The sequence below is a fragment of the Mustela nivalis genome, assembly GCF_964662115.1.
Source record: "Mustela nivalis genome assembly, chromosome: 10".
NCBI lineage: Eukaryota > Metazoa > Chordata > Mammalia > Carnivora > Mustelidae > Mustela > Mustela nivalis.
Genome location: NC_139029.1, coordinates 111,080,076 through 111,100,306, shown reverse-complemented (window position 1 = coordinate 111,100,306; position 20,231 = coordinate 111,080,076). Strand labels below are relative to the sequence as shown.

At 47.4% G+C, this 20,231-nt stretch overlaps 2 protein-coding genes, 2 long non-coding RNA genes and 1 pseudogene across 5 annotated transcripts; 3 read left to right on the top strand and 2 right to left on the bottom strand.

Moving 5' to 3' along the window:
• Positions 1-601: 601 nt before the first annotated feature.
• On the bottom strand, positions 602-1,157 carry LOC309842104 (histone H2B type 2-E pseudogene; annotated as a pseudogene). The gene has a single exon. The product of its transcript is annotated as a histone H2B type 2-E pseudogene (transcript).
• Positions 1,158-1,514: 357 nt separating this feature from the next.
• On the top strand, positions 1,515-2,016 carry LOC309842099 (histone H2A type 2-A; the record flags this gene model as incomplete). The annotated part of the gene is made up of 1 exon (XM_082686049.1): positions 1,515-2,016. The coding sequence occupies one exon, from the start codon at positions 1,515-1,517 to the stop codon at positions 1,905-1,907; it is 393 nt and encodes a 130-aa protein (XP_082542175.1). The 3' UTR covers positions 1,908-2,016.
• A 165-nt stretch (positions 2,017-2,181) lies between these two features.
• On the top strand, positions 2,182-3,468 carry LOC309842095 (histone H3.2). The gene has a single exon (XM_082686038.1). It carries the CDS (start codon positions 2,999-3,001, stop codon positions 3,407-3,409), a length of 411 nt encoding a protein of 136 aa, XP_082542164.1. The 5' UTR covers positions 2,182-2,998; the 3' UTR covers positions 3,410-3,468.
• A 376-nt stretch (positions 3,469-3,844) lies between these two features.
• Positions 3,845-4,700, bottom strand: LOC309842124. The gene is made up of 2 exons (XR_014299505.1): positions 4,553-4,700; positions 3,845-4,457 (listed from the first exon to the last, which is right to left on the bottom strand). It is a non-coding gene; the product is annotated as an uncharacterized lncRNA (long non-coding RNA).
• An 83-nt stretch (positions 4,701-4,783) lies between these two features.
• Positions 4,784-6,452, top strand: LOC309842126. The gene is made up of 2 exons (XR_014299507.1): positions 4,784-5,805; positions 6,013-6,452. It is a non-coding gene; the product is annotated as an uncharacterized lncRNA (long non-coding RNA).
• Positions 6,453-20,231: the final 13,779 nt, after the last annotated feature.

The window sequence follows — 20,231 nt, the reverse complement described above, 5'->3', positions numbered from 1 at the left end:
GGGCTTTCTGCTCCTCTAGCATTTGAGTCTCTTTCCTACTTCAGAAATTACCCATCTTTCGTTCCTAATACGTGAAAATAGCCTTTAAATGAAACTAATCTAAGAAACAGTTCTTGGAGGAAATCACCATTACCATATTTTAGGCAGGTTTTGTGGGATTTGATTAGGGGGAGAGAAGGCACCATCAGGAAGGGTTAATTTCTCTATCAAAATCAGCTTCAATTTTCCTAATGGGAGAATTTTCCATGAATATGAGGTATTTGTGAATCGAAGATATCGACTCGAGGGATTTGTTGGAACCAAATATAAAAGCCATCACTTTTTCCATACATAATGAAATATTTAAGTACCACCACCGTTTTGCCAACTGGTACAATAAAATTGCTGGTTTTATCCTAACGACTATCTCATCGTGCATAAATAAGTTTATGAAAAGCAATTCACGTAGTAGTGTATATGTTCAACTGCACGTAGCAAAACCAAAGCCAGTTTCAAGAACAGTCCTCTCCAACAAGCCACATCATACATACACCCCACTTCGTTTTTCACCAACTAGGCATAAACTATCCTATCGCTTGACTGAAAAGGACAAAGACGGACATTTGAACGCAACACGCATGAATTTAATGTACTAGAAAAGAAACGCCCCAACATAGTAGGAGTCATACATACACAATACAGCACGTAAACAGCTTCTTTAAGATGGGTGGCTCTGAAAAGAGCCTTTGGAGCGAAGCGGCCGGCGCCCCGGGCGAGCGCCGCCTCCCGGCGGGGACTCACTTGGAGCTAGTGTACTTGGTGACCGCCTTGGTGCCCTCGGACACGGCGTGCTTGGCCAACTCGCCGGGCAGCAGCAGGCGCACGGCCGTCTGGATCTCCCGCGACGTGATGGTGGAGCGCTTGTTGTAATGCGCCAGGCGGGAGGCCTCGCCGGCGATGCGCTCGAAGATGTCGTTGACGAAGGAGTTCATGATGCCCATGGCCTTGGACGAGATGCCGGTGTCCGGGTGCACCTGCTTGAGCACCTTGTACACGTAGATGGAGTAACTCTCCTTGCGGCTGCGCTTGCGCTTCTTGCCGTCCTTCTTCTAGGCTTTGGTGACCGCTTTCTTGGAGCCCTTCTTGGGCGCGGGAGCGGATTTGGCCGGCTCGGGCATAGCGGGAAGCGCGAGCAACAACAGAGAGCCGTCCGGAGGCGCACGCAGCGCAGTTAAGGCCCAGGCGGCCGGAAGCGCCTCGCTACTTAAAGAGGCCGTAGGCAAATTAAGGCTGTGCTTGGGCTGCGTGGTGATTCGCGAGTTTTCAGCGGCGCTCCTGCGCGGGGGGACGAGATTATGGAAATGAGCGGATTCTGGCCGAGCCACACTATTGGCCGTGAGGACAAAGATGCGCTTCAGCCAATGGAAGGGCTGGGTGGACAATCCGGGTTCTGCCTATAAAAAGGTGAAGCGGGGTGGCGCGCGGCGACTTTGTCGGTGGCCTAGCGGGAGGTGTTTTGCGGGAGCGTGATCGTCATGTCTGGTCGTGGCAAGCAAGGAGGCAAGGCCCGCGCCAAGGCCAAGTCGCGGTCGTCTCGCGCCGGCCTGCAGTTCCCGGTGGGCCGAGTGCACCGGCTGCTGCGCAAGGGCAACTACGCCGAGCGGGTGGGGGCCGGCGCGCCGGTGTACATGGCGGCGGTGCTGGAGTACCTGACGGCGGAGATCCTGGAGCTGGCGGGGAACGCGGCCCGAGACAACAAGAAGACGCGCATCATCCCGCGCCACCTCCAGCTGGCCATCCGCAACGACGAGGAGCTCAACAAGCTGTTGGGCAAAGTCACCATCGCCCAGGGCGGCGTCCTGCCCAACATCCAGGCCGTGTTGCTCCCCAAGAAGACGGAGAGTCACCACAAGGCAAAGGGCAAGTGAGGCCGGCGTCCTGAAGCCCAGCCAGCCCTGGTGTGGAAGAGGACACCTGTGAAATCAAAGGCTCTTTTAAGAGCCACCCACTCTCTCAAGTAAAAGAGTTGTTACAGTAGCCAGCTTGCTCCGTTCTGCCTTTGCGGGTAGTGGGCCGATCCCCTCGGAGACACCGAGGCGAGGCCAGGGGAAGGGGTTGCCCCTCCCCCGTTGCTCGTCTCCAACCCTGAGCTCTCGACCATCTTGATTTTGTTGGGTGGCTCGTAGACCTTAGGACTGGACGCAGGGAGAAGGGGTACAGCCACGCTCGATTCGGTCAGGAGTACTGTCCGGCGGCTCCTGACTCAAGTCTTAAGTGGGGGACCGAGGGCGCAGCTGGCCCGCTTCCCGAGGCCTTGGCCCAACGTACACGTGCACTCCTGCCGGCCGGCAAGGGAGCGGGCAGTTTGCGGGAGTGCGGCAGACCTGGTCCTGGGCTTTCCTGAGCCGGCTGTTGGTCAAGTAAAAGTGTGGGACGGCCTTGGCAGCGGCGGTGCGGGCCTCCACTTAGCTTCCTGGAGGCGGGATCTCGCGCCCGGAAGGCGGAGGGGTTGAGGGGAGGAGGTGAGACCACTTTCCGACCTGAAAAGCCCCGACAGGCGTTCCGCCTGACGAAACGAGGGGGCTCTTGCAAAGGTAACAAGGCGTTTTGGGGGACGGAGCCAACGCAAGCTTGAGGTCGAGTTGGGGAGACAGCGTGGGAAGGAACGGGGAGCCGCGTGTTCTAGGGGGTTGAAGGGCTGGGGAGGAACAACATTCTGACCCGGTTGCGAGCTAACACACCCTTCCCCCGCCCGCCGAAAAGAAAGGAAAAACAAAGGTGCGGAAGGCTGTTGGCAAACTGGAGAGTGAGGAGGGCGGGCGAGGAAGGGAGGATTCTGTCCAAGCCAATGGGTGACGCGAGGGCAGGTGACGTCACGGCCAATGGGCAGGCAGCGCGGGACTTTCAAGTCTTGTCTCGCCCAATCGGAGACAGTCGGTGCCTATAAAAAGTGGGGCGGCGGGCGGAGGGGGCGTTAGTGTGGCTGCGGCGGCGCGGTTGAGGTGGTGATTTGGTTGGTATGGCTCGCACGAAGCAGACGGCCCGCAAGTCGACCGGTGGCAAGGCCCCGCGCAAGCAGCTGGCCACCAAGGCGGCCCGCAAGAGCGCGCCGGCCACGGGCGGCGTGAAGAAGCCGCACCGCTACCGGCCGGGCACCGTGGCCCTGCGGGAGATCCGGCGCTACCAGAAGTCCACCGAGCTGCTGATCCGCAAGCTGCCGTTCCAGCGGCTGGTGCGCGAGATCGCGCAGGACTTCAAGACGGACCTGCGCTTCCAGAGCTCGGCGGTCATGGCGCTGCAGGAGGCGAGCGAGGCCTACCTGGTGGGGCTGTTCGAGGACACGAACCTGTGCGCCATCCACGCCAAGCGCGTCACCATCATGCCCAAGGACATCCAGCTGGCGCGCCGCATCCGCGGGGAGCGGGCTTGAGTGAGCGTTCGGCTCGGTTCGAGGTTCCATCCCATCCAAAGGCTCTTTTCAGAGCCACCCACGACAGCACTTAGAAGAAGCTGTGCAACTAAGTCGTCTATCCGCTCCTTGCCGGCGGACGCTTCCCTATCGCGGGAGGGTGGGACAGACGAGTGTTCATGACCTGTGATGTAAAGGCCACGAGCTGGATCCAGGTTCCTTGTTGGCTAGCTTCCCTCTCTCGGCGGCCAGGGTCCTCAGTTTCGCTTCTGCGAAACGGCGGTCCACGCTCGCTTTACTGATGGGTGTGGGATGGTCTTTTGGCCGCTCCACCGTGACCCAGGTTGTAAGCTGTCTGGGAAGAGAAAACGGGATTTCATGTTCGAGAGGGGCCCGAGACAACGGAGTTTCTGTGCGACGCTAGAGACTTGACATCCAATGGGCACCCAGGCTGGCTTTTTTTTTTTTTTTTTTTTAAGATTATTTATTTATTGACGGGTTACAAGTAGGCAGAGAGACGGGGAAGCTGGCTCCCCGCCGAGCAGAGAGCCCAATGTGGGGCTTGATCCCAGGATCCTGAGATCATGACCTGAGCCGAAGACAGTCTTTAACCCACTGAGCCACCCAGGGGCCCCCTGGCTGGCTTTTTTAAGCCACGGGGAGTCGCGCGGCGTCGCTGTGCGCGGGCGACCTCCACATCCCAGTCGGAAGTGGCCCCGAAAGGCGTGGCGCTATGGCTGGCGAGGGAAATCGCCACCTTCGTATGGCCCGACCTCTGCCGCGTGGAGATATGGATTCCTGAGCTTTACCAGCGGGTTGGGTGTCAGTACTGCCCAGGCTTCTCAGATCAACCGGATTTTGCTGGTCCAAAGTCCTTGTGGGCCTGAGCGACTTTGCCAGAGGTCTTAAATCCTTGACGTTCTCATTTTCCCCAATCCTGTCCCCACCCAGTCCCCCTTTTTAATGCCAGTGGACCTCAAGGCAGGTAGTATGGGCAGCTCCAAGCAGAAATGGACCAGAGGACAAAGAGGGGCCGGCTTCTGCAGCCCGGCATTCAGTTCTGACAGTCCTGTAGGTCTCAAAAAGAGCGGCAGCCGCCGGAAGGTTCAAAGACCGCCTTAACCAAGGCCCCTCCCCGCGATCTTTGCTGATTGGTACCGTTACCTGCTCACGTCCGCAGCAGGAGACTCCTGTTCCTCCAGAACAACCCCAGATGCAGACAGAAAACTTTGTGCATGTAGTAGAGGAGTTGTCCAGCGCGGGGCGCTCGTAGTTCAAGCTCTTGGGCAGCTGGAACCAATGGGAGGCGCACAACCCGGCCCACAAGGACTTTGGACCAGCAAAATCCGGTTGATCTGAGAAGCCTGGGCATTACTGACACCCAACCCGCTGCTCCTCCCTTTCCGTGGTTATATTTGGCGGCCCTAGAATCTGTGAGGGCAGAGACCATTTTATCTTCGTTGGGCGATTCGTACACCAGATGAAAGTGGAAGATACCTTTTGGTATCTTAGAAACGAGTCGGTTGGGGCCTTAGAAAGCCGGCACTGCGCAAGACTCAGCAGCAAGTGTGTGGGTGACCCCTCTTTGAACAGCACTTATTTGCACCTGGAAAAGGCCAAGAGTTTGTGTTTTGTTCACAGGTAAAACCATTAGAGACTGGTGGAAATTCACTGAGAACAGAAACTGAGGAAGAAAGACTTGAAAATTTTTTTTGCCTTTTTGCAAGGAGTGTGGGGTGGGGGGGAAGGAGAGAGCAGTATGGATTTTAGCTCCAGTTTTCACCCCCAGACTCAGATTCATAGTCCCTGTTATGAGTTGAATTGTGTCTCCTGCCCTCTTCCCCATATTCTTTTTTTTTTTTTTTTAAATCAGAGAGAGGGAGAGCAAGCACAGGCAGACAGAATGGCAGGCAGAGGCAGAGGGAGAAGCAGGCTCCCCGCTGAGCAAGGAGCCCGATGTGGGCCTCGATCCCAGGACGCTGGGATCATGACCTGAGCCAAAGGCAGCTGCTTAACCAACTGAGCCACCCAGGCGGCCCAACCCCATACTCTTATCTTGAAGCTCTAACTCCTAGTACCTCAGAATATGACTATACTTAAGGCCATATAGGACTTTTAAAGAGGCATTTAAGTTAAAATGTCATTGAGGGGGCACCTGGGTGGCTCATTTGATTCAGTATCTGCTTCAGCTCAGATCATGATCCCAGGTGGGATCAGTCCCACACTGGGCTCCCTGCTGAGTGGAGAGCCTGCTTCTCCCTCTCCTGCTTCCTTTGCTTGTGCTTCTCTTTCAAGTGAAACAAAAGAAAGAAAAAAAGGAAAGGGAGGAAGTAGGAAGAGAGGGAAGAGGGGGAGGGCGGAAGAAGGGAAGGAAAGGAATGTATGTCATTAGGATGTGCCCTAATCCAATATGAGTAGTGTCTTTTTTTTTAAAGATTTTATTTATTTATTTGACAGACAGAGATCACAAGTAGGCAGAGAGGCAGGCAGAGAGAGAGAGAGAGGGAAGCAGGCTCCCTGCTGAGCAGAGAGCCCGATGCGGGACTCGATCCCAGGACCCTGAGATCATGACCTGAGCCGAAGGCAGTGGCTTAACCCACTGAGCCACCCAGGCGCCCCAGTAGTGTCTTTTTTATAAGAAAAGGAGACTGGGGGTAACTGGGTGTCTCCGTTAGCCGTCAGACTCCTGGTTTTGACTGAGGTCATGATGCCTCAGGGCTATGCCTGAGGGCTATGAGGCTATGCCTGAGGGCTATAAGGCAGCTCTGCGCTCAGCTGGAGAGTCTGCTTGAGATGCTTTTCCTCTCGCTCTTTCCTTCCCCTGCTCTCGCATGAACTTGCGTGGGTCATCTCTCTAAAATAAAGTAAATCTTTAAGAAAACAACAAAAGAAGAGGAGATCGGGACACAGCCAACACAGAGAGACAACCATAAGGGGACAGAGGGAGAATCTGGCAGCCATCTGCAAGCTCAGGAGAAGCCTCAGAAGAAATCAAACCCTATGACAAAGAGATCTTGGACTTCCAGCCTCTAGAACTGTGATTAAATAAATTTCTGTTGCTTGAGCCACCCAGTCTGTGGTATTTTGTTAGGGCAGCCCTAGGGGATCAATACAGGCTCCAGGGTCTCAGTCCCTGTACGTGATGGCATCCTCTGTGACTTAGTTATAAGCAGAAGCAACAGTGACTTAGAGCTGTGCAGAGATGACAGCTTTGCACCCAGCATCTCAGCCACTGGAATTTGTTTTCAAAGGTGCAGTCTGAAGTTCTCAGGGGAAGAATTACTTCCAAAGTGTCAGAGCCATTAGTGTCTGAGCAGATGCCTGAGTGTGTGACTTTCCACGTCGGAACCATTCCTTCCCAGGATTACCCACCTTGAACTGATACTAAGTCAGATTTGAAAGCAAGATACCAATAATCTAAAATACCAAAGATACCCAAGACCTGCCCATGGCCCTGAGATTGAAGGACAGCCCATGTGTGTCTGTCATGGCTAAGATAGGGGCTCCTAGCTTAATGAGATTGGTCAGGATGTGCCTTCACCCCTCTCATGTTTTTACCCAGTTCTCTTCCTCTCACCACAACAGTGGAGTGCTCACTCATCAAATTCAAAGATTGCAGGATGTGGAAGGAAAACAGTGAATGAAAGCAGAAGACGAAGAGCACTGGGGAATTAGGACCTGGTCCCTCACTGGTATTGGACAGTAGAGGCCCTCCCTGGTTGGTGTTAACTGGTTTCCTGTCAAAGGTGAGACACAACGGCAGGTCTGGGTCTTGACAATGGAAGGGTTCTCTCCTCAGCCTGACTGAGCCCCCTACCCTCACATAGGGCTAGCAAACTAAAAGCAGTATGCAAACTCATTTTCTGAGGAAGTGGGACCTATTAACTCAATATTTCTCACCCAGCAGAGGGTCAGGTCTTGTCAGGACACTGCTGTCTTACCTATCAGCTGCCATCTTGGAGATCTGCCCCCACAGGGCTAGGGCCACAGAATCTGATTCTCACTGTAAGCATCTTTGGGGAGGACTACAAGGAACTCTCCACTGTCTTCAAGGGCTTCCCAAACTGCCACAGGCATTTTAGTGACAACTTTTGACACCTGTTTGGTAGTAGGACAGAGCTGACATTCCTGCCACTATTCTGTGAAATCCAAACTTCCTAGGAAATGTTTGGAATGTCTTTGTTGGTTTGAGAAACTAGGGGTGAAGTAGTACCAAAATTTTTTTATGTTATTATCAAAATCTTATTGTTTTAGGTACATAATTTCAAACTAGTCATAAAGAAAAAGGCAAAAGGTGTCTACGGCCATACCACCCTGAACGCGCCTGATCTCATCTGATCTCAGAAGCTAAGCAGGGTTGGGCCTGGTTAGTACTTGGATGGGAGAAAAAGTCAAAAGGCAATTCATGCTCTCTTCAAAAGTCTCATCACAAAATTTGAAGGAAAACAAAAAAGTCTCATCATGTTCAACCTGGTTCTTGGAAAGATCTGCCATGGAAAAGATCTGCCATGGAACTAGTATTGGGTTTTTTGTTTTTGTTTTTAAAATTCATTTATTTCTTAGAGAGAGAGAAGGCGTGTGCTCACGTGGGACAGAAAGGCAGAAGGAGAAACTCTAGCAAACTCCATGCTGAGCGCAGAGCCCAACACAGGGCTCAGTCTCACAATCCTGAGATCACGACCTGAGCTGAAACCAAGAGTCTGGTGCTTAACCAACTACATCACCCAGATGCCCCAGAACTGGTATTGTTAATTGGACTTTGGGTCCTCTAATCAAAGCTAAGGGTGGCCTCGGCTATGGCAGTGACTAGGAGAAGACATAGATGAATTGATGGATTGGAGGGAATTGTAGAAGGATAAATCTTGTAAGATTTGGTGGTGTAAAAAAAAAAAAAATTGGTGATGTAGGCATTTGGAGAATAGGAGAGAAAAAGGAGCTTCTCCCTGACCTGAGGAACTAGGAGATAATGGGAAAATTCACTTAGGTGAAGAATTCAGGGAAAACAAACTTTGGTTCTTTTGGAACCGAGAAGTTGCTTAAAGGCTTTCTGAACTGGTGTTGAGAATTCCATTAACTGTCCAGAGGAATATATTCACCGGGAGTTAAGAATATTAATCTATTCAGTAGGAGGGGGTCAGCTGGAGATACTCTGGGGGAAGCTCCTAGCAGAAGGATAAGGGAATAAGGGCTAACAGAAGGCAGGGGATTTGATGAGATCTAGCCATGGGTCTGGGAGAAGAGAAGAGGACTGAGGCAGCCAGAGACTGATGGGGCTAGGAAAGGAAGGGAATGCCAAGAGACAGAAGGATAGCTGGAGACCGATGAGGTCCTCCCTGGACAACATTTGTCCCAGGGAGGCAAAGGTGAGAGCAACAGGGCCATCTTGTACATGCCATTCAGAAATGATGACAACCACTTGTGTTCATCAAGTTTGGTCACTTCCGACTAAGCCTGTTATTTCATCTTTCTTTTAATCACCATGACAACCCTGCAAGGCAGGTAGGTGTTTTATCATTTTATAGAGTAGGAAGCTTAAAGTGTTTGGCCTAGGCTCCCCCAGCTAGTGAGTGCCATGGCCAGGGATTCTCACCAAGATTCTGGGACTCCAAAGTTCACATTCCAAAGCAGAAAAGACTAAGTGAAGAGCACATACCGGAAGCTGGAGGGGGCGCTCAGGAATAGGAAGTTCATGATGTATAGGATTGAGGGACTCGTTGATTCAATGGACTCATTACCCATAGGCCACCTGTCTCTACCACTATCAAGGAAGAAAAAATTTCCACCCAGTGCCAGAGTTGATCTTCATACTCTTTCCATCTCCTCCACCCTATTATCCTCAACATGAAATGCATGTGTCATGATCAGTACAGAGAAGCAGAGGCCAAGGACAAGGCCACAGACTTGAGTTTGAGTCCTGGCTCTGCCTCTTTCTACCTAGGACACTGTGGCAAGATGCTTCATCTCACCAGGCCTCAGTTCCTCATCGGTAAAATGGGGACACTGGTACCTGCCTGCTGGTGGTATCTGGAGACATTTAAGGAAACAGTTCCCATAAAGTGACCACCACAAGTCTGATCCAAAATAAACAACAGAAAAAAAATTATTAGCTATTCAGAAAAGTCTAAACAAAATTATAAAGGTAAATACCGTTACAGCTCCTAAATTGCAAACCTTCCCTGGCTTTTCATTGGATGTTCATCAGCCATTCCCCTAACCCCACTCATTTGTTCTCATCCAACTTAATGTCTGCAATTTGCAATTCCTCTCATGACTTGGCATAACCCTTTCTTCTATCCAGATACGTTCCCCTCCTTGGTGGACCTACTGTTTAGTCTACAATTCAGTCCTGTGAAGCTTTCCTCATGTGCACCCCACCGCAACCCCTACTCCTCCTTCTCAGACCAACAGCACTTTCCCCAGTTTCTAACAAGTGTATACTCTCCTCTGGTTTTAGCACCAGGATTCATTTATCCTCCTAGTTCCCCATCAGACTCTGAGTTCTGTCAGGATGGGCATGTTGTCCTATTCATCTCTGTAAGGCAGCATCCTGACTGCCTCAGTGGTCAGGAAATGCCTGATGAGGGACCTGAAGACCTCAGACTCTGAATCCTTACTCAGAAGGACACAGCACCCAGTATCTACCCACCTCCACACCACCTTTCAGGAAATTCTCGGGAATTTGCTGGTCAGAATCAGGTCTAGCCTGCACCCTGGAAGGAACTTCCTGCGGGTCAGTCCCAGAAGAGGGTAGAAGATAGCTGTCCTGGGCTGTGACAATTGTCCACAAATGGCTGAAGTCCACCATTAGCCAGCTTCTGGTGACCTTAGCTGAAGGCAGAGTTCACCACTGTCAGTGCCCTCAGTGGGTGATCAGTGCTTCAGGGGAGATGCTTTAGGGAGGGGTACAAATTTGGGGGTAGACTGAATAGTCCCCCACCAAGACGTCCACATCCTGATCCCAGCGACCTGAGAATCTGTGACCTTAACTGGCAAAAGGGACTTCGCAAGTGTGATTAAATTCAGGACCTGGAGGTGGGGAGACTAACATGGATGGGTGGACCCTAAATATCATCATAACAGGCCATATTAGAAAGAGGCAAGAGGCCTCATGGGGGGAAGACAATGCAATGACAGAAGCAGAGATTGGATGCTGAGGCCAGGTGCCAAGAAATGCCAGTGGCCTCTAGAAGCTGGAAGAGACAGGAACGGATTCTCCTTCTGGAGCCTTTAGAAGGAATAAGTCCTTCTGACACGGAATGTAGTACCTTAAGACTCATTTGGGGCTCCTGACCTTGAGAACTGTAAGAGAATAAATTTGTGCTGTTTTAAGCCTCTAAATTTAGGGTAATCTGTTAAAGCAGGATTAGGAAACAGCCCATCATTTCATTCATGAAAGATTCTTGTAATTTGGTGGGGAGGGAGTGTTAAGAGTGATGAGGAGCAGAGCAGGAAGTGTACTTGGAGGAAAGAAGATGGCAGAGGAGAAAAAAGGGGTCGGGAATGGGAGACGGTGCCCCGCAGTGAGCAGACTGGCTCCTTCATAGGCCTACCCAGCCTCCCCGACCTGCTCAGTCCTAAATTCCTCAGGGCGTCTCCATCTCCACTAGTGGCACTGAGCACCCCTAGATGGTGGTTGACCTCCCCCAGTCCTGGACCTCTGTGCGCTCCTTGACGCCATGTCTGGGCAGGAAGAACCCCAACAGGCTTCACTGGGGGCTGGCAGCAGCAGCAAGCTCTTCGCATTGTGGGGACAGCTCACACCCCAACTGCTGCTAGAAGCCAGTGAGGGTGTCTGAGTGCTCCCAAACAGACCACCACAAACTTGGTAGCTGAAAATAATCAAAATTTATTCTCTCACTGTTCTGAAATCAAAGTATCAGCTGGGCCAGGCTTTCTCCAAACTTCTAGGGAAGAATCCTTCCTTGGCTCTTTCAGCTTCTAGTGGCTCCTGGCTTTCCTTGGCTTACAGCAACAAAACTCCAATCTCTGCCTGTGTCTTCAGATGGCTGCCTTCCCCAGGTCTTGTGCCCAACTTTCCCACTCCTTTCCCTTGTCCCACCCTAAATCCAGCGGGATTTCACCTAAAGATCCTTAATTACATCTGCAAAGGCCCTATTTCTAAATAAGGTCATATTCTGAGCTTCCAGGAGGATATGACTTCTGGGAGGACACTAGTCAACCCCCTGCACGTGTTGAGCTCAGGGCCTCTTAGGAGGTCCTTCTGGAAGCAGGCCTTCCAGAGACTTCCCATGATCTTCCCTCTCTAAGTGTCCCTGTGCTCTCCATCTCCAAAATGTCCTTCTGTCAGTCAGTGATACCTGAGTATAAACCAAGAGCAGCAGATCACATTTTTGCTAACACTCCCTGTGTCCAGACAGTGTGGGGGTCACAAGGGAGTCTGTGTCTCCACTTAGGGAACTCCAGGCTTCAGAGCAGTACATGGAAAGTCCTTTGGTCCTTGGCTAGTTACCTGCAGTAACCAGGAGAAAGCCCAAACTGTCTGGGCAACTAGGCAACTTTCCTCAGGAAAAGAAAAGACATGGAGCTAGAAAAAGGTCTCAGTGTTGCAGCTGGAATATTTATAAAATAGTGACAGCAAATGTACATACCTCATAGAGTTACCACAGGGATAAAATGAGATAAATACAGTTCATCCAAAGTACTTAGGGCAGAATCTCAACATGGCAATACCTCAATAAATTATTACTCATTTCATTATGATAAATACTAACCAATACAAGTCCTAGATCTTTACCTTGGGAAACTCACAATCACAATGTAGAAAGACTAACACCCAGGAAACAATTGGTAGATCAGTAGCATCTAGACATTCTTGTAGACTGTGACCCAGCAAACAAGAATACTTGGGTTCCTGGATGTCTCATGACTTACAAAAGCCTTTCCTTTATATCCTCTCATTTGATTCTACAAGAAACCTGGTAAGGAGGTAGGGCTTTTCAGTCCTGTTTTACAGATGGGGAAATTTCTGGTGAATGTAAGACCCCTGGGGTTACGGGTCACCCAGCTAAGAAGGGGCCAGGCTGGAATTTGAGTCTAGGTTTCGTGTTTTGCTTTTCTTTTGTATTTGGGTCAGGATTTCAGAGGAAGGTACACACACATGGATACAAATATCATCAATATTTGTACTGTAGGGAAGAGAAAACAATTTTCCCTCTATCCTTTTGCCTTCTTAGCTGGGACTCCTATAATAAAAGACAGATTAACAAGAGAAAATCAAACAAGTTTATTAATATGGATACCTCATGGATACATGGGAGATGCCTGAGAAAAAATAACTAATTCCCCGAGATGGTTTGGAATTCAGACATAAATACCACCTTAGTAGTGAAAGGGGAAGAGGCTTGGAGGCCTCTTAGTGGAGAGTAAATGCCTTTTAGGAAAGATGAACAGGCCCTTAGAAGAATTCACGGGAGGTATGCTAGTTTCTGAGGATGTTTGCCTGGATGTGGGGTCCAGTTCTCCTGGGATAAGGGGCAGTCTTTTCTATTTGATGAAATTCCCAAGAAAGGGATTTGTGACAACTGAGTTCCTTTTCTGCCTTTCGGCAGGTGTGGTTAGAGAAAGTCTGTCCTTGCATTTGCTGTTTTACAAGTGCCTGCAGCTCAAAATAGTCAATATGCCAAAGTAGCACCTATTGGGGGAATATGTTCTGTGATGCTTCAGTACAGTACAACAGACTTCTCTTGACCTCAACTCACAGTACGAAAAACATTTTCCATTGCCTATATATTTTTTAAGATTTTATTTATTTATTTGACAGGCAGAGATCACAAGCAGGCAGAGAAGCAGGCAGAGGGGGAGGGGGAAGCAGACCCCCTGCAGAGCAGAGAGCCCAATGGATGCGGGGCAGAGCAGAGAGCCCGATGCAGGGCTCGATCCCAGGACCCTGAGATCATGACCTGAGCCAAAGGCAGAGGCTTAATTCACTGAGCCACCCAGGCACCATTGCCTATGTTCTTAATATAAATTGCAACGTGTTTCACAAAATGATACTTCCTGTTTGCAATATACTCTGTTTTATGCTTTTTAAAAAAGGGGAAAAGGAAAAAGGTGATCTCTATCAAGTAAATCGATTTCATAACCCACTAACGGGTATACTTAGGAAAACACTGTCCAGAGGAAACTATGAAGAATAAAGTCAAAATCATCTTACTTATTGTTAAAGTCTTAATATTTCTCTGAACAGGGCCCCTGGACCTCTCTGTGCTTGCACACAACCTGTGCCTGACTCTGTAGGAAGGTGATACCCACCTCAGCAGCTACAATGGAAGCCATATTGCGGCAGGTGACAACGGGAGATGCAGGTTGAGCTCTGTGGGAGCTGAGAGGGAAAGGGTCATTCCAGCTGAGCAAATAAGAATGGCGATAGTTTGAGCTGGGCTCTAAAGAATAATTAAGATTTGAGACATGCTCAGACTGGGGGCAAGGGGAAAGTGGTGTACTCCAGGCAGAAGAGACAGGAAAAACAAAGACGGAAGAACTGCTATGGGGCCACATGTAGCTTGGGCAAAGGACAGTGATGAGAAGGGAGCTTTTAGGGGCAGCTGCCTGGCTCAGTCAGTGGAACATGAGACAAAACTTTCTCTTTCTTACTTTTTTTTTTTTTTTTTTTTTAAGATTTAGTATTTATTAGAGAGAGAGAGACAGAAAAAGAAAGCAGGGGGAGGGGCAGAGGGACAGAGGGAATCCTGAAGCAGAGCCCCAGGTGGGGCTTGATACCAGAATCCTGAGATCACGACCTGAGCTGAAATCAAGAGTTGGCTGCTTCACTGACTGAGCCACCTAGGCACCCCCCTGAGCATGTGACTCTTGATTTCGGGGTTGTGAGTTTGAGCCCATGTTGGGTACAGATTTACTTAAAAAAAAAAAAATCTTGGGGGAAAAAAAAATGAGATTTTAGTACTGGGGACTCAATGCCAAACTAGGGAGGGGCTAGTTTTATTCTAGAAACAATGTTGGAGCAAAGGATAGGGATAGGCAATATACAGGAGAACAAACACAAAAGCTATCAAACTCATGTAAAGATGCTTGAATTCATTAACAATTAAAGGAACAAAAATGAAAACAATGAGATATCACTTAACACCAGAGAGGGGGAAAAACTCAGAGAGTTGGATGATGCAAGGGTTGGCCTGGAAGTGGGCTCAGAGGAGGGCTGATGTCATGGTGCTGGAAGTCTGGGATGACTATTCTGGAGGTGAGCCTGGTACTCTTCATTCAATTAGTAAATAGATCTGGGGTGGGGCGCCTGGGTGGCTCAGTAGGTTAAAGCCTCTGCCTTCGGCTCAGGTCATGATCCCAGGGTCCTAGGATTGAGCCCCGAATCAGGCTCTCTGCTCAGTGGGAAGCCTGCTTCCTCCTCCCTCTCTGCCTGCCTCTCTGCTTACTTGTGATCTCTGTCTGTCAAATAAATAAATACAATCTTTAAAAAAAAAATAGATAGATGGGTTGCTCAGTCAGTTGAGCATCCTACTCTTGATTTCGGCTCAGGTCATGATCTCAGGGTGGTGAGTTTGAGCCTGTGATGGGCTCCAAGCTCAGTGAGAAGAGTCTGTTTGGGATTCTCTCCCTCTCCGTCTGCTCTTCCCCTTCTCACTCACTCACCCTCTATCACCAAAATAAATAAATAAAATCTTAAAAAAAAAAAAAAAAAGAATAAACAGATCCTAATAACCAGAGTTGTGCTTCTTGATTTTTATCCAAAAGATAGTTACATAGGTCCATAAGGGAAATGTACAGTGATGTTCCTTGCAGCACTTTTTGTGATGGGGAAGTGGAGCAAACCCTGGTGTTTGTCACTGAGAGTGGCTCATCGTAGTGTAATGCAGCAAGTTCAATCCACACATTGAACATTCACAACACAACGTGGGGGAAGAGATGCGGGTTCAGCTTTGTGGGGGTTGAGCAGGAAAGGCCAATTCTTATTTTGTTTGTTTGTTTGTTTTAAGGTTTTATTTATTTATTTGACAAAATAAATGTCAAATCACGACAGCACTTAGGTACATTCTCAGAAAGTAGAAATTAACTAGAACCAAGAAAATAAAAACACATTCTGCTGTTCATCAGGCTGGGAAAACAGAGATCTAGCGAGCCGAAGAATTAGCAGGAGACATCTCTCCCAAGGACATGCTGCAGCTAGAGTCATGATCCCTTCTTTGAGGGATCACTGCTTCTCTTATTCCCTGAGAAACCTGTTCTAAAAATCATAGACAACCAGAACCTTCGCTGTTTGAAAGCACATCAGCAAGAATGAAACATCCCCATTCCTGCTGAGAGGACCCAAATCACTTTGACACAGAGCATCAGCCTTGATCTTAGACCAGGTACGAAAACTACAATAAGAGGTTTCTAAACACAACATTCCACCTTTATCTTAACTTCGTGGTTTCCAAGGAAACAGGATCCTGGAAGTACTTCAAAGCCTCATTCTGATGTCCATCCTTTCACACAGCCCTGCTTTTCTTTAAGCCCATCAAAACCCTCCACTCCAGGCTTCCTCGCAACCTACATTAACTCTGTTTTTTCCTTTGTTTGGTGAGACACATCACAGTTTTTTGGTGTGTGTTCTCCCTCTTTGAAAACTAGTCCATAAACCTGGCTTGTTAGACTAAGTGGTGCTTGTAGCTTGATTAACATAGGATTTTTTTTCAATTTTTAATTTTTTTCAGCACTCCTACATTTTTGGTTATTTCTAATATTTTTAGAAATATTAGTGCTTATACGTGCTGCATCAATGTTTTGCTTCTTTGACTTAGTCATACAGTGTAATGTCTGAAAGGACTGGCTTTTAATCTTGGCTCGGCCACTTCCCGACCCTATGACTGAACCATGTTACTTCACTTCTGGAAATAATGAGGATAAACTGAGTTAATCCATGCAAAGCATATAAAACATCATCTGGGGGACGCCTGGGTGGCTCAGTTGGTTAAGCCGCTGCCTTCGGCTCAGGTCATGATCCCAGCGTCCTGGGATCGAGTCCCACATCGGGCTCCTTGCTTGGCAGGGAGCCTGCTTCTCCCTCTGCCTCTGCCTGCCATTCTGTCTGCCTGTGCTTGCTCTTGCTTCTCTCTCTATGACAAATAAATAAAATTAAAAAAAAAAAAAATAAAACATCATCTGGCACCAAGGAAGAATACATAAGCCATAGAAAAAATATATAAAGCTGCACGTTCTGCATAGAAAAAATATATAAAGCTGCACGTTCTGCAGCTTTTTAGTTTATGTTTTTAAATAATAGTAATAGACTCACAGGAAGTTGCCAAAATAGTATAAAGAGTTCCATGTGCCCTTCACTTAGTGTCTCCCAATGGTGACATGTTATGTATCTGTAATACAATATCAAAACCAGGCAATTGACATTGGTAGATTATGTTAACTAATATGCAGGCCTTAATTACTGCTTACAAGTTTTTTAACCTTCATTTATGTGGGTGTGCGCATGTAATTCTATGCAATTTTTGTCCCTGTATGAACTTGTGTAAATCAGTTATCTCAAAAGAACTTGCGAGCGTCTTCCCAACCACCTCCCATCTCCCCCCCATCACCTGGAAACCATTAATCTATTAATCTCTGTAGTTGTGTTATTTCAAGAATGCCATATAGATGAAATAAATAGTATGCAATGATAATTATTTTAATGCCTAGAAAGCAATACACTTTTTGTAAGAACACGGAGAGGGTAAATTAAGATTGTCGGCAAGGGAGTAAAGAATGAATATACAAAGGAAAAATAAATAAGAAAAGGGGCCAATGGTTCCACTAAATGTATTCAGCAAATATAGGAATAGCCTTAGATTATGTGTGATCTGAAAAATTTTTTAAAAGATTTTATTTATTTATTTGACAGAGATCACAAGTAGGCAGAGAGGCAGGCAGAGAGAGAGAGGAGGAAGCAGGCTTCCCACAGAGCAGAGAGCCCGATGCAGGACTTGATTCCAGGACTCCGAGATCATGACCCAAGCCAAAGGCAGAGGATCAACCCATGAGCTACCCAGGCGCCCTGAAAATTGTTTTTTTAAATATGAATACAATTTAAGAGCATCAATTTATTCTGCATGTCTCAGTCAGAATAAAAATAAGAAGGTCAAAATAACCTTCCCTAAGTCTTACTCTTGACTTGCCTAGTAACCTATAAAACTGTCCAGGGCCAGCTTTACATACTCTCTTCTAAGTTCACACTCCTCAGTGACCTAGTCCTCTTCAAGCCCTCCTGGTCCAGCTGAGCACCAAATCTCCAACTGAGGCCTCATCAGCAAGGTTGACTAGTCAGGAAAATCACTTTGAAACATCTCTTTAAAAGTTATGTTCACAATTTTTTTAAAGGCGTATTGCTTTCTTTTTTTATTATGATTTTATTTATTTATTTGACAGAGAGAGAGAACAGAAGCAAGGGGGAGCGGCGGGCAGAGGGAGAGGGAGAGAGAGAAGCACTGAGCACGGAGCCCGATGCGGGACTCGATCCCAGGACCCTGGGATCATGACCTGAGCTGGAGACAGACACTTAACCGACTTAGCCACCCACGTGCCCCAGTGTTCACCTTTTTTTTTTTTTTAAGATTTTATTTATTTATTTGACAGAGATCACAAGTAGGCAGAGAGGCAGGCAGAGATCGAGGAGGAAGCAGGCTCCCTGCCGAGCAGAGAGCCAGATGCGGGGACAATGTTCACCATTTTTTAAGTGATTGTATTTTTCTTGAGACTGGGAGTAGGAGAGTCCCAGTCCCTGCACTGGAGGTCCACACATAAACCCCAAGAGTGTCTGGGATTCATTGCTGCTGTCTAGGTTGAGGGCTGGTTATCCTGTTGAAGATTTTTTAAACTGTTTTTCAGAATTAACTAAAATGAACTGAGGGTCTAGTAGTGGCCAAGTGGTAGGATAAGTATTTGAAACATGTTATTTTCACCAAAAATATTCTCACAGCACTCACTGGGGCTTTTTTTTTTTCCTTTAAAGCTAATAACCTCACTACCCAAATAACCTCTACTCATAATGATTTCAAGCATTGATCAAAAATTCAAATGATATTGAAAGACATAAAGAGTAAAAGCCTCCTTCTGGCCTAACCAAACTCTTCTCCTTATCGGTAGCCAGCATTGTTAGTTTTATCACGTGAAATTCCAGAAAAATGTTTCATGCACGTACACATGCCTACACACCAGTACACATGCACCATTTTTATTTACACCAAAAGGTATCCTATCACTTTCTTTTCACCTGCTAAAACATATTTAAGTAGACTCTAAGTGTCTACTATTAAAAATAATAGTAAAAAATAATTTTTTCAATCATTCTAATTAATAAATTGAGAAATGCCAGAGTATCATTTTGCAGCCTCTAACGAATTAAAAGATCGAACCATTAAACAGCAACATATGTTATCTCAGAAAGGGAAGCAATCAGACATTGTGGGTTTCCTAATAGAAGGGGAAAAAAAATAGCACCACTTACATATCAGTCTTGCCAGAGAGTGTAAAAGTGAACCTAAGACTAGTCAAGGCTCTGCTCCCTGTACTCCATCTGTTTCTATAGGAAATGTAGAGGGACAGGAGATCCTGATAACCTACCCCACAGGGAAGCCATCGGCAAAATCCCAATTGGAAAACTCAACAGGAAAAACAACCCAGTCTCTCCAACAAAGAAACTAGAAGGAAAAAAGAGATGAATGGCAAACAGATATTAGAGTTGAAAGACATGTCAACCAACCATTGTATATAGAACTTTTGGGGTTCAGATTCAAGCAAAGCATTTCTTCAAGCTGTGACATGCAGATTAATTTTAACACCAACCGGATATTTGATGAATTGAGGAACTATTGTTAATTATTTTCAATGTGACTTGCTATTGTGGTCCTTATCTTTTAGAGATACACAAAGAAATATTTATGGATGAAATAATACGGTATCTGGGATCTGCCTCATAATGATACAGGACAGACAGTCTTAAGTTTGGTAATTGATCGAGTTGGATAATGAGTACCTTGCCCTCTCTGTATATGTTTTAATTTCTCAATTATCGAGAATTAAAAATACAGGGATACCTGGGTGGCTCAATCTGTTGAGCATCTGTCTTTGGTTCCCGTCACAGTCCTAGGGTCCTGGGATCAAGCCCCATATCAGACCCTCTGCTCAGTGGGGAGTGTACTTCTTCCTCTGTGCGCTCTCTCTCAATAAAGAAATAAAATATTTTTTTAAAAGAATTAAAAATACATTTTCAATAAAAAGTTGCTATTTACCATCCCTGTATGAATATCTTGAAGTCTTTTGTTTGAAGTCTTTTGTTTTGTATTTGTATATGAAAAGGGAATTACGATAGTTGTTGTCATATTACCCAGTAAAACATTTGCACCACATTCTTCTGCCACTAACAGTGTATAAGACTACCCCATTTCTCTAGCCCTAACCAGCACAGGGCATTAGCAAACCTCTACATTTGACCAGTTATAAATCTCACAGTCCCCTCAGAATCTCACGGTCCTCTCTGAGCACTGTGTGGCTGTTATCAGCCTGGAAAGCCTGATGGGGCCATTTCTACATTCAGGGAAGCCCTGTTGCAGTGACTGGATACTCATTTGAGGGGATCAAGGTGCCATCGGCCCCACACGGTACTTGAATAGGCATACAGCCTGTGGTCCCTGAGATGGGCTTTCCTGTTTTCAATGCCATTCGGCTCCTTTCTGTCTCCCAGCAGACCACCTGGTATCTAACAAATACTCAACAAATTACTGAGTGAAAAAATGACATAATGAGATCATATCTAGCATTGCTAGAAAGAGGAATGGTCCTAGAGAGACTGTCTTACAGAACTTAATACTATCACTATCAA

Coding starts and splice junctions, on each gene's coding strand:
- LOC309842095 (XM_082686038.1), top strand. CDS start 2,999: ATGGCTCGCACGAAGCAGACGGCCCGCAAGTCGACCGGTGGCAAGGCC.